The 22,544-nt window shown below is 38.0% G+C and overlaps 1 protein-coding gene across 2 annotated transcripts in view; it reads right to left on the reverse strand.

The window, feature by feature from the left end:
* LOC126356308 (cytosolic carboxypeptidase Nna1-like) overlaps positions 1-22,544 on the reverse strand; it is a 550,530-nt gene that overhangs the window by 359,829 nt on the left and 168,157 nt on the right. For both annotated transcript variants that reach the window (XM_050007259.1, XM_050007260.1), the window contains one exon: positions 4,480-4,593. In XM_050007259.1, coding sequence (XP_049863216.1) covers positions 4,480-4,593 — 114 coding nt within the window. The remainder of the gene's footprint in view (positions 1-4,479; positions 4,594-22,544) is intronic.

A 22,544-nucleotide genomic window follows, 5' to 3' on the forward strand; every position in this document is an offset into this window, starting at 1 on the left:
ATATACTCATAAGAAACCATGTAACAAACCATGGCTTCTTTTCCTAAGGGTATAAAAATATCTTGTAACCAGAAAAGGGAAATGTATCTGACAGCAAGAAAGAGTAGAGACCCAGAAACTATCAAACATTATAAAAACTACTGGGTTATATTAAGAAAAGTTATTAAAAAATCCAGAAGTATGTGTATCATGTTTGAAATCAGCAACATTGATAATAAAATTAAAACAATTTGGAATATTATTAAAAGAGAAACACGAGCACAGGAAGACAGTATTACCATCGAATTGAATGAAAACTTTACAAACAAAAAGTCAGAAGTTTAATTATCATTTTCTAAATGTTGTGGATATAGTAGGATCCAGGTGTTCGTTAGAAGATGCTAGGCAGTTAATGGAAGAGGCCATACCTATTCCACTTGATACAATTGAAATCTCACACACTTCTCCCTCTGAAATTAGGAGAACAATAAACTTGCTTAAAAGCAAAAACCCACATGGAATTGATGGCATTTCCAGCAAAATACTAAAAGCTTGTTCTCAACAGGTAAGTAAGATTCTCAGCCACCTGTGTAATAGCTCTCTGGAACAGGGCATTTTCCCTGATAGACTGAAATATGCTATTGTTGTACCTTTTTGAAAAACTGGGATAGATCTGATGTCAACAATTACCGTCCAATCTCCCTTATAACAGCTTTATCCAAAATTTTTGAGAAAGTAATGTATTCAAGAGTAGCTTCACATATGTGTAAAATTGAAGTACTAACAAAATGTCAGTTTGGTTTCCAGAAAGTTCTTTCAACAGAAAATGCCATATATGCTTTCACCAATAAAATTTTGAATGATCTGAATAACCAAACACCACCCATTGGGATTTTCTGTGATCTCCCAAAGGATTTTGATTGTGTAAATCATGAAATTCTGCTAGACAAGCTCAAGTATTGTGGCATGAGTGGAACAGTGCACAAATGGTTTAATTCGTACCTAACTGGAAGAGTGTAGAAAGTTGATATAAGCAGTTCTGATAATATGCAAATATCAGCACATTCCTCAAACTGGGGAACTATCAAGAATGGGGTTCCACAAGGGTCGGTCTTGGGTCCTTTGTTGTTCTTAATATATATTAATGACTTGCCATTCTATATTCATGAAGAGGCAAAATTAGTTCTCTTTGCTGATGATACAAGTATAGTAATCACACCTGACAAACAAGATGAAATCGTCAATCATGTCTTTCAGAAAATTACTAAGTGGTTCCTTGTAAACGGACTCTCACTCAATTTTGATAAGAGACAGTACATACAGTTCCGTACAGTAAATGGTATGAAATAAATATAGACCTTAATCAGAAGCATATAGCTAAGGTAGAATATTCAAAAATTTAGGTGTGTCCATTGATGAGAGATTAAATGCGAAGAAACACATTGATGGTCTGCTGAAACATTTGAGTTCAGCTACTTATGCAATAAGGGTCATTGCAAATTTTGGTGATAAACATCTTAGTAAATTAGCTTACTACACCTATTTTCACTCACTGCTTGCATATGGCATCATATTTTGGGGTAATTCATCACTGAGGAATAAAGTATTTATTGCACAAAAGCGTGTAATCAGAATAATAGCTGCAGTCCACCCAAGATCATCCTGCAGACATTTATTTAAGGATCTAGGGATATTCACAGTAGCTTCTCAGTATATATACTATCTTATGAAATTTGTTATTAACAACCAAACCCAATTCAAAAGTAATAGCAGTGTGCATAACTACAATACTAGGAGAAAGGATGATCTTCACTATTCAAGATTAAATCTAACTTTGGCAGAGAAACAGGTGAATTATACTGCCACTAAAGTGTTTCATCACTTACCAAACAGTATCAAAAGTCTGACAGATAACCAACAAGTATTTAAGAAGAAATTAAAAGTATTTCTGAATGACAACTCCTTCTGCTCCATAGAGGAATTTTTAGATATAAATTAAAAAAATGCCAAACAAAAAATTATAAGAACAAAAAAATAAAAAAGTTGTTATATTAACTTAATTATGTTGTTAAATTAACTTAATTATGTTATGTATTGGAAAATTTGACTCGTTCCACATCATTCATGATCCATGGAACTAGTATTAATCTAATCTAATCTAATGAGAACTCCTTTGACCACCACATTTCACGTAGGTCTTCACAGACAGCCAATACTCCTCCACTCAAACCTAGTTCACATACAGAGTTCCCATGCCATGTCCTCACACATTTCCCATCTTTCCAGCACCCCCAAGAATGAGCTACAAAGGAATGCTCCTCTTGTCATTTAGTATCACCTAATATAGAACAACTGAACCATATCCTGCATCAGGATTTCATGTGCTGAAATTTGTTAATTTTTTGTTTGCTGTCCATATAATAATTAGTTTTTGGACATTGTCACAATTTATAGCTCACATATACAAAGCTTTAGTTAACATTCATAAGTGCACACTTTAATATAAATAGTGAAGGTTTTATTCCAAAAACAAACTTATGCTATATACACTGTTTACAGGAACTTAACAACCTGAAATATAAATTCATACAAATGATACCACCATGCGAAGATCAGAACTCATCATTTTTCTGTTACAAGATGTGGATGTATCACTCCAAAGTATATTTGTCTCAATCTATTATAGTCCAGGAAGACTGAGACCCTTTCCAGTAGATACAGATTTGTACTGATTTTCTTACAAATATGATCTATATGTTCTTTCTGTAACAGATGTTCATCAACAATTATACCCAAAAATTTTTGTTTGTTTGTGTAGCTAAGGGCCACTGGAGACATAAATAGAGTTCTATTTACATTCTCATTATAGCTAAGCATAAATTGCACTGTCAGTGTCTTCTTTTTACTCTTTTATGTGTAGCTTATTTGCAGTACGATAACTTGACAGAAAATTATAACTGAGTTCACGACTGTATGTAGTAGTTTGCACATCTCTGCCCCAGCTAACAAAAGATGTGTGATCAGCACAACTTACAACCTTATAGTTTTGGGATTCAGTTACATCATTAACATACACAAGGCTCCAATATCCTTCCTTGGTGCACACGATGTTGAAGTATCTTGTGGGTTGATTTGGTTGTTTTTTCTGAACTTCACAGATGGGAATTATTCTTGCAACAAATCCTTCCCCCCCTTAATTGTCCTGGCCTCAATCTCTGGTAATCAACTCTGCCCACACTCTCCACCCAACAATTTATCCTTTCTCCATCATATTACCCCCTCCCAATTCATGTCCTCATATCATCTTCAGTGTGTGCTGTTCCACACTGCTCTGACATCTGTGTATCACATGTCTAGCCTATGCACCTGCCAATCCTCCCTCCTGCATTCCTAGCCAGAAAACCTCCTGTCTCCCTCCAAGGCACTAGCCACTCATCACTAATCTCTCCTCCTGCCTCTACCCACCCCATCTGATGCAATTCCTAACCCAACCTAGCCCATCTTCCAAACTGCAGTGCTGGAATTGTGCATCCAGTTGGTGCCATGGAGGGACATGGGTGTGTGAAAGCGTGCATGTGTATGCCTTTGTGTTCTATCTCAATAAACTTGAGCAAGTTTCCTTTCTTTATTCTGTGTGTCTGTCAACAACTAGACAGTCCTGCTTTTTGATGAGTGGCTTCCTTTACTCCTACAGTATTTAGAAACTTTTTCCTTGAGCACAAAATAGTAAATTACTCAGTAATGACAGTTTTCAGTGTTCTACATAGTGATATCAAATGTCTTGCTCTTGATACACCAAAATTCAAGAGCAAATTGAAAGAATAATTGTTAGAAAATACCTTCTATTCAATTAGTTATTTGTTTAGCAGAAATTAGTGCATAGGGCAAGAAAATTGTGTTTCATTCAGTTGTAGACAGATGGCCCAAAAAGTAAAAACTATCAATATATGGTAATAAGCATATGGATGTAGTTATTTTATAACTGAGATGGGCCATTTAGTGCAAGGATAAATATATTTTTTGTCATAAAAGATGTAACTGATTCACAGATGTTTAGATATTACTAATATCTATGTAATGTCTTGTCCTGTATGTCTTGTTGTACTGTGTACATTATTTATTTTTATTGATTATGACGTAACTTTAGCTGATATGAATATTACTTTGAAGCTGCAATATTGTACTCTACTGTATCTATTATTGTACGTTTTATGAAAAATTCATGTTTGTAAACATTGTAAAAACACTGACTTAATCCACATCCTAGAAACTCTAATGCTACTGAGATCAAAAAATCTCACAATTAAATAAATATTACATTCTGCAACCATAATAGAATTATTAGATTTGGCCTCAAATACAATAAATATTTTTTTATCTGAGCTAATTAAAAGAAAAACAAAGTAATGAAGTGTGGGGAAAAACCAAAGAGTGATATTGTTATATCTGTTATATTTATGTCACATACTCCAATTTGTTATTAAATTAATGTACACTTACCTTTGATTCTTCCCCAAAAGATGGTGCTGTAATGGTTAAGTAATAAACATTATTTCCAGCCAGGGATCGGCACAATAACCTAAGTTTGCTGTATGTTGACTTTATTGGATGATTCTGTAAAAAATGAAAAAAATTTATGCCAAAAATCAATATGTATTTTATTATCTGGAGGGGCAATTTCAGACTTGAAAGTTATGGAGATAGATGAAGGTTATCCTCAGAATTTTTAGTTTTAGGACAAACCTTCTATTGCACTCCAGTGCCACAGAATTTTGAATTAATTAAATCCTGTAATATGCCAGACATTTAAGTAAATTAAACAATGTTTCCTTATAAAATAGAGACATATTTGAAATGATTTACATTTAAATATCTGACTATGGTAGCTAACAACTGAACATGCTGTACTACATTATTTCTTAATGAACAATCTGAGAAGTATGTTTCAACTGAATCATTATTCTTCACTATTTTAAAGTAATACTTCACTTACATAATTATCTTGTTTATTAATGTATTTTGGAAAATTAAATGCACAGTGAACATATTTATCAGGACACTAATAGAAACAGATAACTGTCAGCAATAAAAAGCAGTTTAAAAAGTTCTCAACTGTTTAATCACCAGGGAAGTGAAAGACTGTACTTGGTGGTTTGCCCAGATGTATAGTATGAAAAGGAAGATTGAAAAACTAGGGCGGAAAGAAAGATGCCCTTCAGCCAAAATTAGATAAAGCGGGGAAAGATGTGGCCATGTTAAGGATGGAGAGAGTGTGACGGAAAATGTTGTTCAACCTGAATAATATTATTCACTTATTCCTCACAAGCCAATGAAAGATATCCACATAAAAATGCAGGATTGATGTATGATCAGATTCAGAGAAAGGCAACTGAGCATCTCCACCTGCTGTGAATGGGTTGCTTTTGCTTTGGAATCGTGGCTTGGCTGTGTCTTGGAAATTAGGGAGCAGATTGGCAGGGGGCAATGTCAATGCCTGATAAACATTTGGAGAGATATAATGTAAAATTTCATTCTGTTCTAAGATTCTATTTGGGTATTTTGTTCTGATCTACAAATTAATAAGAGATCTGTTCACCTAACATTGTAATTGTTATATACGTGCAACAAAATACAGAAAAGTATTTAGAAAGTAGTTACATTATTTCACAAAAACTTGTGCAGATCAGAACTCTGTTACAGCACTCAACCCTCTGCAGAAAAAGTCAAGCAGCACAAGTCAGTGGCACTATATAGCAGGTCCACTGAATCAAGAAACTTCAAGAAAGGTGGCCATATGAACATAATTAAGGTAAAAATTACTGTGGTATCATCAGGATGACAAATGATTTGTGGGAGTAACATGCCATACTGACTTCATCCAGCTAAAAGAAAATGGATGTTACATTCCAAGAGATTGACTGAAGTGCAACAGAAAACAAAGGGAAAGTCATAGGACTTTTTCTAAAAGTATTGAGGGAAATTTAGGAAACATGTTTGACCCACTGCTTCAGCTAAAAGAAAATGGATGTTACAATCCAAGAGATTGATGAAGTGCATAAGGAAACAAAGGGAAAGTCACAGGACTACTTTTAAAAGCCTTGAGGTAAATTTAGGAAACATGTTTGACCCACTGTTTCACTTATAAAATCAATAGGTATAGCTAGGACACAACAAACTGTTAGGAGACCTGAGCAGTGAGGATGCAGGAAAGCCATTATGTGAGAGAAATTTTGATTGTTGTTAAAGTATATTTACAACAAATAATGGTCATGAAAAAAGTAGTTACTTTGAAAAAAATGCATATTCTCCCTCTTACACTAATCACCTGCAGATTTTGCCAAGTAGATCATTTGAAAAGTTACGTAGCTAGACTGTTTTCAGAGAACACTATCTGCTGTCTATTTACAGGAAAAGTTAAGAACCTGTATAATATGAACATTAGTATTACTAGAATTTACATCCTGAGTACAAAAATTCTCATAAATTGTAGAAAGAGTGGCTACTAATGCACAAAACTCTTTTACTTTATTTTCAAATTCTGACCTGGACATTGCTTGCTCCCTTCCTGATGTCTACTTACAACCTGTTATGTATTTTTTGCGACTGCTATTTCATAAACAAAATATTTTACTTTGAATATAAAGACATGCTGCTGGGATGAAAACTTCTGGGCAAACACAACTCAGTACTTCATTTCCAATAAGGAGACATTGTAAGAAGTGAAAGTAGTATTTAACATACTTTTAGGATGTGTAATAGGACAAGGATTAAAGAAAAATGCAATTTAGAAAGCTGTTGAAATTACAGGGAGACAAACTGCGTAGCCATCAGGAGATCAAATGTTCACTAGTGCTGATAGAAAACACTTCAAAGTAGAAAATATTAATCCTTGATTTCATAAATTATATGCTCAGTTTTCAGGGAGGAAAGAGGAAGTAGTTGGAGATGGCCTGAAAAGGAGTGAGGAGCAAATCACTCAGATCACAAGTTGAGAGAGCACCTGATGTACATATACTGAGTTGGAACACAACACAGTTCTTGGAGGGAATCAAGGGAAATGCAGTGTACAGGAAGTTTGTACAATGGGAAACTGTTGCAAAATTGCAAGAAAAGCTTGGATGATCAACACTTGGTTCAACAAATACTAGCTGACCTTCACAATATGTAAAAATGTATTGAACTGTATACAAGACAAGACTCGTTATTTTTTGACTAAATTATCAAAGATTTATTGATGGAATAAATAATGTCAAGTATTTAGGATTTCAAATCTTGGCAAATTAAAATAGAATGAAAACACAAATCTAGTTTTGGGGAAGCAAATGCCAGACTGAGATTAATTTAAAGATTCCTGAGGAAGAGTACCTTACCCCTGGAAGAGGTTCCCTACACAAATCATCCAACAAATCAAGCAATTTAGTATCATTCTGGAACATGCTGCAGTGATCTAATCAGAATACTTGGTATTTAGACAACTGCTTCATAGCACATTTTTTTCATTATGTCCTTTGCAGTAATTAATACTTCTCTTTCCTCAGAAATAGTGCCGAGCATAAGACTACTACTACTTTTACAAAGACTTAAAGGCTTACAACTAGTACAGAAAGGATTCAGATATGTGGGTTCTAGGTATTGAACAATCTTTCAGAGAACACTGAATGTCTAATGAGTAACATGGTGGACTACCTCTAATGACTACAATGTTCAACTCTAATCTTCCGTATTCATTTTTAGTAATGTGACAGAGTTCCAAGTTAAATTAAACAAAATTCTGTAATGCAGCTCCTACAACTTCAATTAAGAGAATCTTCACAGAAACTGGAAATCATAAAGGATGCCTCCAAGAATGTAACCAAAGATCATCCACAGATGTATTTCTTATACAAATGACACAATGAGCTTATATGATGATTATCAGCTGTTGTGATTTCTCAAGTGACATGATCCAATCATGTTTTTCAATACATTTCAAGAATTTGATTCTGTGTATTTCTGCATTAGACACAGCACTCCTTTGTCAAAAATTGGACAGAGTCATCTACAAGTTATCAAGCAGAAGTGGTGGGAACTCCTCTCTCCTTTAGAATGGTCGCAGCCAACCTTCTTCCAGAAGACCAAAAACTGTCACTCTCCCACTTGGTTCCATTTCTAGCTATCATCTTCGTAGACATATTCAACTTGACTTGCTGTGGTGGATGAGTTGACGATTGACATAGATCAGAATCTGAATCCTTCTCCACTAATCACACCTTGTTCACATGGTCTTGGTCTCCATCACCATCATCTTTACTTGTCTCTGGTACAAAATCCTCATCTTCACCACTGAAGTCAATTTCAAGTTCAACATTATAATTCACTAAGAGACCAATATTTTTTTCACCAGAAAGTTCACACTTATAAAACATCATGAGTGACTGTATCAATTGCTTTTTATTAGTCTAGGAATATGATCATGGCATGTTCCTTCTTATCTAAGGCCTGTACCATTTCATACAGAAAAGAAAATGTTGCTGTTTTAGTTGAAACATATTTTCTAAAACCATGTTGTGATTCTATTAGTGTATTATATTTATTTATGAAATTAGATTGTCTTTCATGTAAAAGCTTCTATAGAATTTTTGAAAATACAGACAGTAGAGAAACAGGTCTATAGTTTAACACTCCTTCCCAGCTTCATTTTTTTTTTAGTTGTTTCACTTAAACAATTTTTAAACAAGTTGCAAAGTTTCCAGTTGAGATGGACAGGTATACTAGTTTTGTCAGTGGTTCAGAGATCAAGTCTACACATATTTTACAGCAAAATCTAGCATATTGTCTATTCCTAATGAGTAGTTGATTTTAGAAGCTTGATTTCTTGCTGTTCCTCTTGTATTCTAGCTGGCATCACAAATAATGTGTTATCTACTGATCAATGTTGATGTAGTATGTGCAGGATGTTTACTGGGGAAATTTTGCTTGTATGTGTACCACATTCACAAAATAATGGTTAAACACATTAGTTACACTCTTTGGTTTGCTGATAGTTAATTCACAACATAGGAATAAAAAATGATTCTGTGATCTTTTGTATTTTATCAACTTACTTCACATTTTGTTGACCAAGTCTCTGTTGAAAGATATAACTGGTACAAGTTAGCCACCAAAATATACAAACATTCATATGCGAGCCTTAATATGGGCCACCCAATCCAAAAATCTTCAGCTGCAGGTGAGCTCTTACACAATTAACAACTCCACTTGAGGGCATGGCTGCTCAAGCCAAACTTCACAAAATCCTCACTAGAGCACCAACTAATCCAGGAGGTATGTTAAGGAAGGAGGATGGTGAATATACAAAGATAGCACATGAGTCACTGGAACTGCTCCTCAAAATTCGCTCTCCTCAATATGCTCTGGCAGATAACATAGGCCAGAATGTGATCCCTGAGAGACAATGGTTCTCAGGCACTCGAAGAGAGGACTGGGAGTTGGCCAAGGAGTGCGTCGACTTCAATAAAATCCAATGGATGGTGGGAATATTCCAATTGTTCAAGTCACCTGGCCCAGACGGAGTCTTTCCAGCTCTCCTGCAACAGGCAGGAGAGAATCTCATAAGAATCCTTTGCAGGGTATTCAGGGTTAGCCTAACAGCAGGAATCATTCCCAATGCCTGGAGGGTAGAGAACGTTTTTACTCTAAAGCCAGGGAGAACTGATCATACCAAGGCCAAGGATATGAGACCAATCAGTCTGTCCTCATACATTCTTAAAACATTGGAGAAACTGGTTAATGTACATTATGGAGAGAGGAGGCTAATTAGGGGCCCTCTACATTCAAACCAACACACATAACAACCAGGTAAATCATGTGAGACAGCTCTCCATCAACTCATTGGGAGGATGGAGAAAACATTTCACTTTCAAGAAATAGCCCTCTGCATTTTCCTGGACATTGAGGGGAAATTTTAGTAACACAACCTTTGATTCCATGGTTAGGGCAGCAGAGGCGCATGACCTAGGCACCACTATAAGTAGGTGGACTAGGGTCGTGCTTCATGAAAGGAAGGTAGAGGCCACCGTGATGAATGAAAAGATGGTAATTAACCCCACTAATCGGTACCTGCAAGCGGAATTAAAGGAGCTACAACACACATTATGTGCCAACAGCTATGATGACAACATCATAAGAAAGGCAAAGAAGAGAAGCTTCCACTGGTACACTTACCATATGTAAAAGGTGTCAGTGAACAGCTAGGCAACGTCCTCCGCTGACGAGGTTCCAAGCTGATTTTTCGAAGCAGTCACAGGATGCACAAAATGATAGGTTCCACCAAGGATGTAGTCAACAATCTTAACACTGCAGGTGTTTGCGAAGGCCTTGTGGAAAAAAGTGGGGCCTAAGCCCCAGAGGAATGCACTGGATATATGCCATGGTTGTTAGACCTAGGATCTCCTACAGGGCCATAGTTTGGTGGAAGAAGGTAGAACAGCAGGTTGCAGCTAAGGAGCTTGCTAAGGTGCAGAGACTGGCCTGCTTAGCCATAACAGGTGGAATTAGCAGCACACCAACCACTGAGATGGAAGCCATGCTGGACATGCCTCCTCTACACTTTTGGGTCAAGATGGAGGCAGCAGCTGGTGCATACAGACTGGTAAAAACTGGATCTCAATGGGATATCCAGAATCACACACTAAAATAGTGAGTGAGGTAAATATAGGAGAAGCTGGGGAAGTGCTGGATGTCTATGTAATAACTCCCAACTGCTTTGAAAAGCCTTACAATTAATAACTGGAAGCAGGGAGCAGTGGGAAAAAACAGTTCGACACTGTACACGGGGGACATTGTCTGATTCACTGATAGGTAGAAATCAGGCCACGGTGCTGGGGCTGGGGTGTTCAGGTTTCAGCCAAGACTGGGGGGCATCATCTCTCTAGGAAAACTGGCCTCGGTATTTCAAGCTGAAATTACTGCAATCGGGGTGTAAGTGGAGGAGAATATGCATAGGTGCTACAAGGACCATAGCATCTACATCTTTTCACACAGTCAGGCAGCCCTGAAATCATTGGCAGCTCCTGCAACAAGATCTAAGATCGTTGGAGAATGTCACAGGGCTCTGGTGGAACTAGGGGGAGGCAACAGGGTAAACCTAGTGTGGGTCCCTGGCCACTCAGGGATCGGTGGCAATGAACAAGCTGACAGATTGGGCAGGATGAGGGCAAAGACTCCATTCATTGGACAGGAGCCTGTCACCTAGGCTATGATCAAACTAGAACTATTGAACTGCCTTAGAAGACAGCACAACAGCACACAGAATACTAGACCAAAGTCTGTAAACAAACACATAGTAAGGTAATGATGCCAAAACCGCATTCTAAAAAAAGCTCTCTAATCCTGAGCTTGAAAAGGAAAGAGAATAAACTCATGGTTGGACTGATGACCGGCCATGAGAATTTCAAAAAACACCAACATACAATGGGTACAATGGAAGAAGACCCTAAATGTAGGATCTGTGATGAGAGTGATGAAACTGCATCACATTTAATCTTAGAATGCACAGTATTGGAGAGCAAGAGACACAGAATTTTCGGGACAACTAGACCTGAAGAAATTGTGTCTAACAAAAAACTGGTGAAGAGACTCCACGCACTATTTAAGGGCATTGGTTGGCTTTATTAGATATAAAGGGAATGTTACTGCACAATAAATTCAGTTTTGGTGCGGGCAGAGGCAGATTGGACAAAAGCTGTTTTAGCTTCCCTGTCAAAATCAAATCAAATCAAACATCTCCACTCATTATATGGCAGTGTTATGAGCATGAATGCTCATGCTTATCCTAGTACTATTTCTCATCTGTAACATATGTAAATAAGAGTAATCAAATACTGGAGAAGCTAATGAGGTTGCTGTATGAGCACCAAAATAGGAGGTATAGTGATTTCAGTTAAGAGTGGCCAATCAGAATTGTGACTTGATTGCTAGGAAGTCAATGAGAATGAGTTAAGCATTAGCACATTCATTTTTACGGGAAAGATGGTGGCTGGTATCACAGGGGTGCAGAGAGAGGGAATGGTAAAACGAACACCACTGTCAGGACTCAGAATTCTGGTGGCAAACAGGATGGATGGGTGTCAGCATTGCTAAAGCTAATCTCATAAATAATCTTTATGTTTAGCTCTCAAACAGAGACAGAGTAAGTGAAGTAACTTGTGTGTAGGTTGTTCAATTTTATAACTGTGCATTAAAATTTCATTTAGACCATAGTGATGACAAAGGTATAGATGAATATAGTTCACTTTGCAAAGTTTATTCCCGGCAACAACACAGATGCTGTTGGACATAGTAAGTCAACCACTGAACTTGCTCTTGCTGCTGTACTTCTCTTTTGTGGTCAAGCAGAAGTCAAAGACAACCTGTCTGTTATGACCACTACTAATTTGAACTGTGGACCTTTAATGGCGCAGCACTGTGTAGGTCTGCATCATTCCTTTGGAAAAGATCCTGGCAATGTGTAGGGAAGACCAACATGGTAAAAAGATCATTATACTTGTGAAAACACAATTGGGATAAGCTTAATTGTCAAAAGTATGGTGTTGTGATATTTGTGAGACTTTATAACAAGTTTTCATAGAGGACAATGTGCCTCAAGTATATAATTCATTTTTATCAGAACTTCGTTACTTCTTTTAGAAGCGGAATATCTTAACTTCCACATATTCATCTTATGCTACCATAGAGTGACAGAATTCACAGGGTGGAGAACACCACACTAGTGGCTGCACTGCAAGTTAAAACAGGTAGATCTCTTGTAGGAATGACAATGCAGGGTCTTATTTTGTTTTTTAGTCGACAAAGAGGTGTACAATGTTCTCCTTCAGAGAGCAGGCAATGATACAATGTTACAATTTGGTGCATTAAGTGGTCAGGAAACTGGAAAAAGGCATCCCAGAAATGACTCCCATATTTTGCAGGCTATAATACTTGCTTCTATCTGTGAAAAATTGCCTCCCAAATTCAGGTGTGTCTTACATTCAAAACTAATATAAAATTGTTGTCCAGTGTTTGATTTAAAATTCCTGCCAGTCTTAAAAATGAACATGTATTCAAAGCTGTGGAAAACCTACGTCTGTCTGAAATACGAGATTCAACTGGCAGCACCAGTCCACTGATGCAACAAACATGAATTGCGGGGATTCACAAGCTTGCTAACACTGTCTCCTTCCCACCCCACCATCATCATAAACCCAGTACACTGTCTAACTTATCATATGTCATCGCAGTCCACTGTGCCAGTAAACTTGAATTGGAAGTGATATGTGTTATTTGACTTTGTATTGCTATATGTATCTTCTGTACTAATCTAGATTTCTGATTTTGTGCCATTATCAGGTACAATGCTGGATGCTCACGTGTGTGTTGCGTAAAAGCAGCAGTGATCAAATGGCTGTTGCTGTATGTAGCCAACAGAAGTGCATGCTATGCAAAAATATTTTCAGACAGGTGAGGTCAGAGTCATTGGGGAGCTGGCAGTTAGTGCCAAAGAGTCAGGCAAAGGAAATGACAAGACCCAAAGGTGGGCCATGAAGAGCAGCACAAATAAGACAACGAATGCTGGCAGGAGCATAGTGGGTGAGGAAGCAGTGAAACAGTCATCAAGGTGGGCACATTCAGCAGCAGCAGGAGATGGCAGATTGGAGAAGTCACCAAAAACTAAGCTACAAAGTCTTGTACCAACTGTTGAGCAGCTTATTAAGAGTAGAAATCAGAATGATGGTCAAGGTACAGCTGGCATTGAGGGGGAGGTCAAACTGAGTGCAAATTTTTTATAGGTGCTGATTTCCTGAGTTTGTATTGGTGTGAAGTTAACTTTGAATCCTATGAATTGAAAGTCCAAGTTTGTGGTGAGGAAGTAGTAGTCTCATATTTCAACAGAAGGAAATTGTGTAATAATTTCAAGGTGGCACAATATGTGGCTGAAGGAAACAGTACAGCAAGTGTGGAATTAATGAAGCTTCATAGGATTAGTCATGATAAAGAGGCACTGAAGACATTTCAGAGCAAAATACAAGAGGGAGTATCGGAGTTTGAGAGATTCACGGCACATTCAGGAATTTGCTCGGCCAAAGAATAGGAAAGTATTGAGGGCTACGTTTGGAGTTTTGGGTTCTATAGGAGGTTTATGACATTACAAAGCTTTAATAATCTAGCCTGGAGTCCTGGTAGAGGTCACAGCAAGTAGTGAATACATCAATCCATTGCTTTTGGCCCTAAAGATGAATTGTAGTGTAAGACTCGTCTTTGATGCAAGGAAGTTAAATGAGATCAAGGAACAAGAGACAGGTAGGCTCATGTCGAAAGATGAGTCAGCCATGAATGTGACTTGTGGACAATGCAATATACAGTTAGCAAACCAATCAAGGAAATAAGCAACTTTCCTGTATGAAGGGCTCTGTTATCAATTTTGTGTTTAGCCATTCAGTCATAACATTTCCATGTTCTGGATTGAAGAGTTCCTAGATAACAGAAAACAGCATGTCATTCTCAATGGAGAGAAGTGTTCCAAAGTAAAAGTGATTTCAGGTGTGCCACAGGGGAGAGTCGTAGAACCATTCCTATTCACAATATATATTAATGACCTAGTTGATAACATCGAAAGATCACTGAGGCTTTTTGCGGATGATGCTGTAGTATATCGAGAGGTTGTAACACTGGAAAACTGTACTGAAATTCAGGAGGATCTGTAACGAATTGACGAATGGTGCAGGGAATGGCAATTGAATCTCAATGTAGACAAGTGTAATGTACTGCAAATACATAAAAAGAAAGATACTTTATAATTTAGCTACAATATAGCAGGTCAACAACTGGAAGCAGTCAATTCCATAAACTATCTGGGAGTAGGCACTACGAGTGATTTAAAATGGAATGACCATATAAAATTTATCATCAGTAAAACAGATGCCAGACTGAGATTCATTAGAAGAATCCTAAGGAAATTCAGTCCAAAAACAAAAGAAGGAGGTTACAGTACACTTGTTCGCCCACTGCTTGAATACTGCTCACTGGTGTAGGACTCGTACCAGGTAGGGTTGAAAGAAGAGATAGAGATCTAAAAGAGAGCAGCATGCTTCATTACAGGATCATTTAGTAATCGCAAAAGCATAACGGAGATGATACATAAACTCTAGTGGAAGACTCTGCAAGAGAGACACTCAGTAGCTCGGTACGGGCTTTTGTTGAAGTTTCGAGAACATACCTTCACCGAGGAGTCAAGCAGTATATTGCTCCCTCCTACGTATATCTCATGAAGAGACCATGAGGATAAGATCATAGAGATTAGAGTCCACACAGATACATACAGACAATCTTTCTTTCCATGAACAATACGAGACTGGAATAGAAGGGTGAATCGATAGAGATACTCAAGGTACCCTCTGCCACAAACCGTCAGGTGGCTTGCGGAGTATGGATGTAAATGTAGATGTGGGCATTTGTGAGAGCAATTTATCAGGTGTTAGGGCCAACACTGATGAACCAATTAATGGTATATGTAGATGACACCTTAATAGCTACAGAGATGTGGGCAGAGCATTAAGAATTTTTGCAGAGGGTACTGGCGCGCTATGCAGAATGGAGGTATAGAACTTAAATTTAGTAAGACAGATTGGGTTAATAAAATGACTAAATTTTTGGGTCATGTGATTGACAGCAAAAGTGTTCAACCATGAGGTGGAAATCTTGGGCCCATTGAGGAATTTGCATTGCCAAAGAAGAGGAAAGCATTGACAGCTATGTTTGGAGTATTTGGGTCCTACAGGAGATTTGTGACATCACAAACCTTTAATAATCCAGCACTAAGCCAGTTACTTAAAAATAATGTGCCCTGGAAGTGGTCAGACAAATGTGATGCAACTTTCCTGGAACCAAAAGCACAAGTCCTGGACAGCAAAATGCTATACTATTTGGATTTGAGTAGCCCATTCTACATGTTATCAGGTACCTGCGGCTATGGAGCTGTGGTAGAAATACAAGAAAAAAAGATAAAAAAATGGCGCACCACACGGGAGTTATACAAATTGGTTACAAACTGATGTTGATACTGGTGTCAGAAGAAAATGGAAAATTGTATACTATGGCAGTCAATGGATGCTGCATTACAATTTCTCCATGCTGCTGGCAAGGACAGTAAACAGGGGACATGTCAATACCAGGTTCAAATGGCTCTGAGCACTATGGGACTCAACTGCTGTGGTCATTAGTCCCCTAGAACTTAGAACTACTTAAACCTAACTAACCTAAGGACATCACACACATCCATGCCCGAGGCAGGATTCGAACCTGCGACTGTAGCAGTCGCACGGTTCCGGACTGTGCGCCTAGAACCGCGAGACCACCACGGCCGGCCAATACCAGGGTATAAAGCCTTTGCAAATTTCATTTTGTGAACTCAGCAGGAAAGTAACTATGCCTTGCAGATTGGTGCATGAAAAATATATGCAGATGTCGGCATTTGAGAAAGGACATGTAGTTTGGCTCAAGAAGCCAGATGGAATAATTGCTGAATCACTCTAATTTGAATAGGACACATGCCACTATTTGACAATGCTGGCATGAATGTGTGAACCATGGCAGAACACAGCTTCAGGAAGGAAGTGGTTGACCTAGAGAGATGGCAGAATGTAAGGACTGAGACATTGTCAGAGAGGTGCTCAGAGCCCCATATTCACTGTTATCATCAATTCAATGTGCAACTAGCTCCAGGGACCACAAGCACTGTTAATAAGTGGCTCACAGAAAGGAGACTGTGCTTTCAGCACCCCCTGCACAGACTAAAATTGACCTTTGTGCACCAATAAAACTGTTCGCAATGGTGTCAGGCACATTCGGTCTGGAATCTCATTGACTGGAGTAGAATTGTTTCAGGAACGAGTCCTGCTTTGAACTGAGTCCTGATGACTGGTGAAGACATGTCTGGAGATACCTCAGGCAGTGGTGGGATACCAATCTGACTGTCACCCCCCATTTGGCCTGACAACCAGAAATGATGTTCTGGGGTGTCATTTCACTTCATTACAGGACCCTTTAGGTTGTCATACGCAGCAACTTTACAACACAGTGGTACATCAGTGATATTCTACACCTTGTTTTGTTGCCTTTCACGTCTGAGTATCCTCGACTTTTGTTTCAACAACATAATGCCTGGCAAGAGTTTCTACTTCTTGTCTTTGTGCTTGCGAAACCCTACTTTGGACAGCAAGGTCACTGGACCTCTCCCCAATTGAGAACATTTGGAGCTTTAAGGGCACAGCCCTCCAACCAGCTTGGGATTTTGACAATCTAAGGAGCCAGTTGGCCAGAATGTGGCATAATATCCTGCAGGAGGGCTTCCAACAACTCTATCAATCAATGTCAAGCAGACTAATTGCTTGCATAAGTGCCAGAGGTGGACCAACAGATTATTGACTTGCTCAACTTGTGCAACTCTTTCTATTGAATAAATTATTTATTTTTTTCTGAAATTTTAATCATTTGTTTGTGTATGTACACCATATCTACCAATCTCTGTCTCATCTGGATAATAATGCATTGTTTCAACAGACTGTGATGCTCATTCAAATAGAGTATTTTGAATCGGGAATACACTGCCAAAGTCATTTTGATGCTATCATTTACAGTTATTGAGAAATTGTGTCTTGAAAATAAGTCCAATTTTACGATGGCTGAGTTGAGTGATCTTGTTATCGATGGGTATGTACGTTTTCTTCCATATTGTGTCAATAATTCCGATACTATTAACACAACATCTTAACAGAATAAATTACATTACTTATAGAGTTCTGTTACTAAATAGATAGATAGATATCCAGTGATCACAGGTCCTGTAGATCACACTCTGCTTCCACAAATTGCCTCCATTCTTTCCTGTTTTGTGCCAGGTTCCTCAAGGTGTCTTCAATTCCCAGGGCTGCTAGGTCCTTTGCTAGGTTGTCCATCCAGTACTGCTTTGATCATCCAGGGGTTGTTTGGTGTTTGGTTTCCCCTCTCATGCCATCTTCGCCTGTCTTCCACCTGGAATACAGGATACATGGCCCATACATTTTATTCTTTTGCTCTTTATCTTCTGTAGGATAGTTGGTTATCACAGCAGAAGGTAGATTTCCTTGTGTTTCCTTCTCCTCCATTCTCTGTTATCAAAAACTGGTACCCATATCTTCCTCATTACTCTTCTTTCAAATATTAATAGTTTTTCCTTTTCTTGCTTAGTCATGCTCCATGTTTCTGAGCCATACATTACTGCTGGGCATATCACTGTGTTGTAGATTTTCATCTAAGAGTTCAATGAGATTGATTTAGAGCCAAGTGTCTCTCTGATGGAATGCATGCATTTCATCCCCACTGCTATTCTTTTCTTGTTGCCCACTTTTAGGTTGTTGTCAGTGGTAAACCAAGATCCCAAGTATTTGAACTGATGTACTCTCTTGAATCTCATGCCATCTATCTCAAGAAATTCTCCCTGCTCTTGTCTTCTTCCTAATTGAATGAACTCTGTTTTGTTTTGATTCACTTTGAGTCCCACCTTCTGTGCATAACTGTCCATTTTCTGGTACATTCCTTTCAACTCGTGGCTTCTGGCATGTTTCATTGAACCACTTCCTTTTCTTCATTATTTTCTTTCTTACCAATATATCCACCACCTTCGGCCGGGGTGGCCAAGCAGTTCTAGGTGCTTCAGTTTGGAACAGGGCGACCGCTACAGTTGCAGGTTTGAATCCTGCCTCGGGCATGGATGTGTGTTATGTCCTTTTGTTAGTTAGGTTTTAGGTAGTAGGGGACTGATGACCTTAGAAGTTAAGTCCCATGGTGCTCAGAGCCAATTTTTTCCTCCACTACACTTAGTACCGTGGACTTTATTTCTTTCCACCTTTCCTGCATGTTCTCTCTTGCTTCCAGGGTCTCTAGGACCTCAAAACAGTTTTTGATTTCTATAGAATATTGTTCTTTAATGGCACTTTCTCGTAGTTTCTCAACATTGAAAGCAGGTTCTAGTGTCCCCTTCTTCCTATGCAAGTAGGTGAACATGAGTTTAAGCCTGCACACAATGAGGAAGTGGTCTGATGCACAGTCAGCTCCTCTATACGACATGACGTCCATGACTCTATGGCTACAGTGCTGGACCACCAAGATGTGATCTATCTGGTTGGTGGTTCTTCGATACAGTGAGCACCGTGTTCTCTTATGTATTCTCTTGTGTTCGAAGTAAGTCAAACTCACTCTCAGTTTCTTTGAGATAGCTAAGTTGATCATCCACTGTTACTATTGTTTCTCAATTTTAATTCAATGATGTTTTGAAAAGTCTTTCCAGAAGAACATCTGGGTAATATGTTGTCATTTTATATTCACACAAAACTGTGTACATTGTTGGAACTTCTGGATATTTTACAAACAAATGATGATGAAATACCATATACTGGTATTACTGTATTACAAACTACACTAAGAGATCAAAAGGATCCGAACACCCCCAATAACATACATTTTTCATATTAGGTGCATTGTGCTGACACCTAGTGCCAGGTACTCCACATCAATGACCTCAATAGTCATTAGATGGGTGTGTATGAGGACAAGGGAAAAAAGTTCCCGGATTTCCCAGTTAAAAATACACTTTGTCCGTGTAAAGTGACAGTACATTTTCCATCTGAACTGTAAAACTTATCAATCCTTTGAATGGTTATGGTTTTATACACGGGCATAGAATTTCCTGGCACTTTAGAAAACGAAACTCAGGGAAAAAAACACGTTTTGGAAATATCTTTGATGTGCAGCAACATGTACGCTGCATATTTTTGTACTATGAAAATATACATTGGAACTCCACCAAACACCACCTGTTGGTTTCCAAATCATTGAAATCGAGATTGCGATGTGCTTTTGTAAGCCAGTCATAGCTCATGTAACGTGATCTCGCCAGCCGATGACAGCAGATATTCAGAGCATAGGACATGTGATGTGGTCAGTCAACAGCAACATCATTTGCTAAGTAGCACGAACACACAAACAGGGAAAGTTAATAGTTTTAATTAATATACCAGGCGATCAAAAAGTCAGTATAAATTTGAAAACTGAATAAATCACGGAATAATGTAAATAGAGAGGTACAAATGGACACACATGCTTGGAATGACAGGGGGTTTTATTAGAACCAAAAAAAATACAAAAGTTCACAAAATGTCCGACAGAAGGCGCTTCATCTGATCAGAATAGCAATAATTAACATAACAAAGTAAGACAAGGCAAAGATGATGTTCTTTACAGGAAATGCTCAATATGTCCACCATCATTCCTCAACAATAGCTGTAGTTGAGGAATAATGTTGTGAACAGCACTGTAAAGCATGTCCAGAGTTATGGTAAGGCATTGGCGTCGGATGTTGTCTTTCAGCATCCCTAGAGATGTCGGTCAATCATGATACACTTGCCACCTCAGGTAACCTCAAAGCTAATAATCGCATGGACTGAGGTCTGGGGACGTGGGAGGCCAAGCATGATGAAAGTGGCGGCTGAGCTCATGATCAGCACCAAACGATGCCCACAAGAGATCTTTCACACATTTAGCAACTGTTTTTGGTTCTAATAAAACCTCATGTCATTCCAAGCATGTGTGTGTCAATTTTTACCTCTCTATCTACATTATTCTGTGATTTAAAGTAGTGTTTCTGCAAGAAAAGAAACGCTCTCATGTATAATATTGGTCCCTAAGGTTAATAAGCTGCAAGAGAAGCTAACCTTTTACATATAATGTTGATCTTTTTTGTGTGTGTTACACTTTAAGATATATCACATAAATGTGCCAGTAAAATTTTTAATAATGACATAAATGTCTGACCTACAGGGTTCGAAATTCTTCTAAATGGCTCATCATCAAAGAGTTGATTTATAAATGAGAGTCAAACGCTCTGTGATTTAAGAAATTCATGGTACAATCTCACACTTAGTTCAACTTATGTAAAAGGATATTTACTTTGAAAGAAACGCTTTTCAAACCACCATTCACCATATTTTTAATAATGATATAAATGTCTGATCTTCAGGGTTCAAAATTCTTCTAAATTGCTCATCATCAAACAGTTGACATTTAAATGAGAGTCAAATGCTCTGCGGTTTCAGAAATTCATCGTACATTCTCGCACATAGTTCAACTTACATAAAAGAATATTTCCTCTGAAAGTAATGCATTTCAAACCACCATTCGCAATATTTTCCCGCAGCCTGTTAGAAATAGGTTCGTTTCAGCAGTTGCCAGAGAGTGGAGATAACAGCAAACACAGTGATTTTGCAACTACCATGATGTAGGAATCCCGTATGTATGTACGTGTAAAACACTGAAAGATGATACATTATGTCATAAAAGAAACAAGACATCAGAGGATACTCCAAGAGCATCGCAATTTTGTGAACCATATTCACACGTGCACATTTAAAGCCATTCTTCAAGCACACATTCGTACGTCCAGATTCCCAATGAAGTAGATCTCAACCTGATATTAGGCTTTTCAGTCTGGTTTTTGGGATGCAAATTTTCTTGGAGCATCAGTGCTGTATTGTATCATGTTTGGTTCTTTATTATGGCATGATGCTATACATGCTAGAAGATGAAAACATGCACTGGAAATGCAGTGAACAGTTGAAACTAACCAGTACTGGGGAATTAAACCTTTTGTTTCAAATATATTGACTGCCTCTGCGGAAAAAGGCTAATAAAAATCAAATTTCTTTAGCAAACAAACAAAAATAATTTCATTGTCCTGCAAGGCAATTAATGCTTGACTGTCACAAAGGTGGAAATAAAATAAAATCTGAAACTAATAACATATTTTAGCCTTCCGTAATTATGTGATTGTATTTTAATTCATTTGACAGCTCCCTGTCACATATATCTGTTTTGTTTTAATTTGATGTGAAAGTAAACTACATGTAAACACGGGTCACGTGGAGACTACCCACTATAATTCTTACTGCTCTGTGCATCAACCCTGGATCTACGATATTTGCTAACCAGGTCAATACTAAAAAAATTGAATTTTCAAAAATATGTTCATCTTGTAGCGCACATCTTTATGAAAAGTCTGAAACATAAAACATATGTGTTGGAGGAAATGTAAGACATGTTATTTGGCCTTAAGTGTGCCAAAATGCAGTGCCATGCCTCTTCATACAGCATTCTTCTATCGCATGTCACTCTATTTCACTCTGTGAAACTGAAACGTGTATAACTTGTAATGGATGCCATCAAACTATATTCAGGACAGTGGAAATGGAAATGTCCTGTGGTGCCTCTCCTGATGGTATGACAGCTGCCCCTCTTTAAAAAAACTCTCGCAATTAATAGCAAATGGGATTATTTGTAATTCAGCGAACAAGAACTCTTCAGAAAATTTAACCTCTTTATTGCCTGTTAGCTAATAACTTGCTGTTTTGTGTGACATAAAATTAAATATAGGATACATAAAACCAATAAAGACAAGAGACGAGCAAGGAAGTACACGTTCCTTCAATCCTTAGCTCCTAGCATTTTTTTCTGTCTAATCT

This window comes from Schistocerca gregaria, chromosome 3 (genome assembly GCF_023897955.1).
Source record: "Schistocerca gregaria isolate iqSchGreg1 chromosome 3, iqSchGreg1.2, whole genome shotgun sequence".
Classification (NCBI taxonomy): Eukaryota; Metazoa; Arthropoda; class Insecta; order Orthoptera; family Acrididae; genus Schistocerca; species Schistocerca gregaria.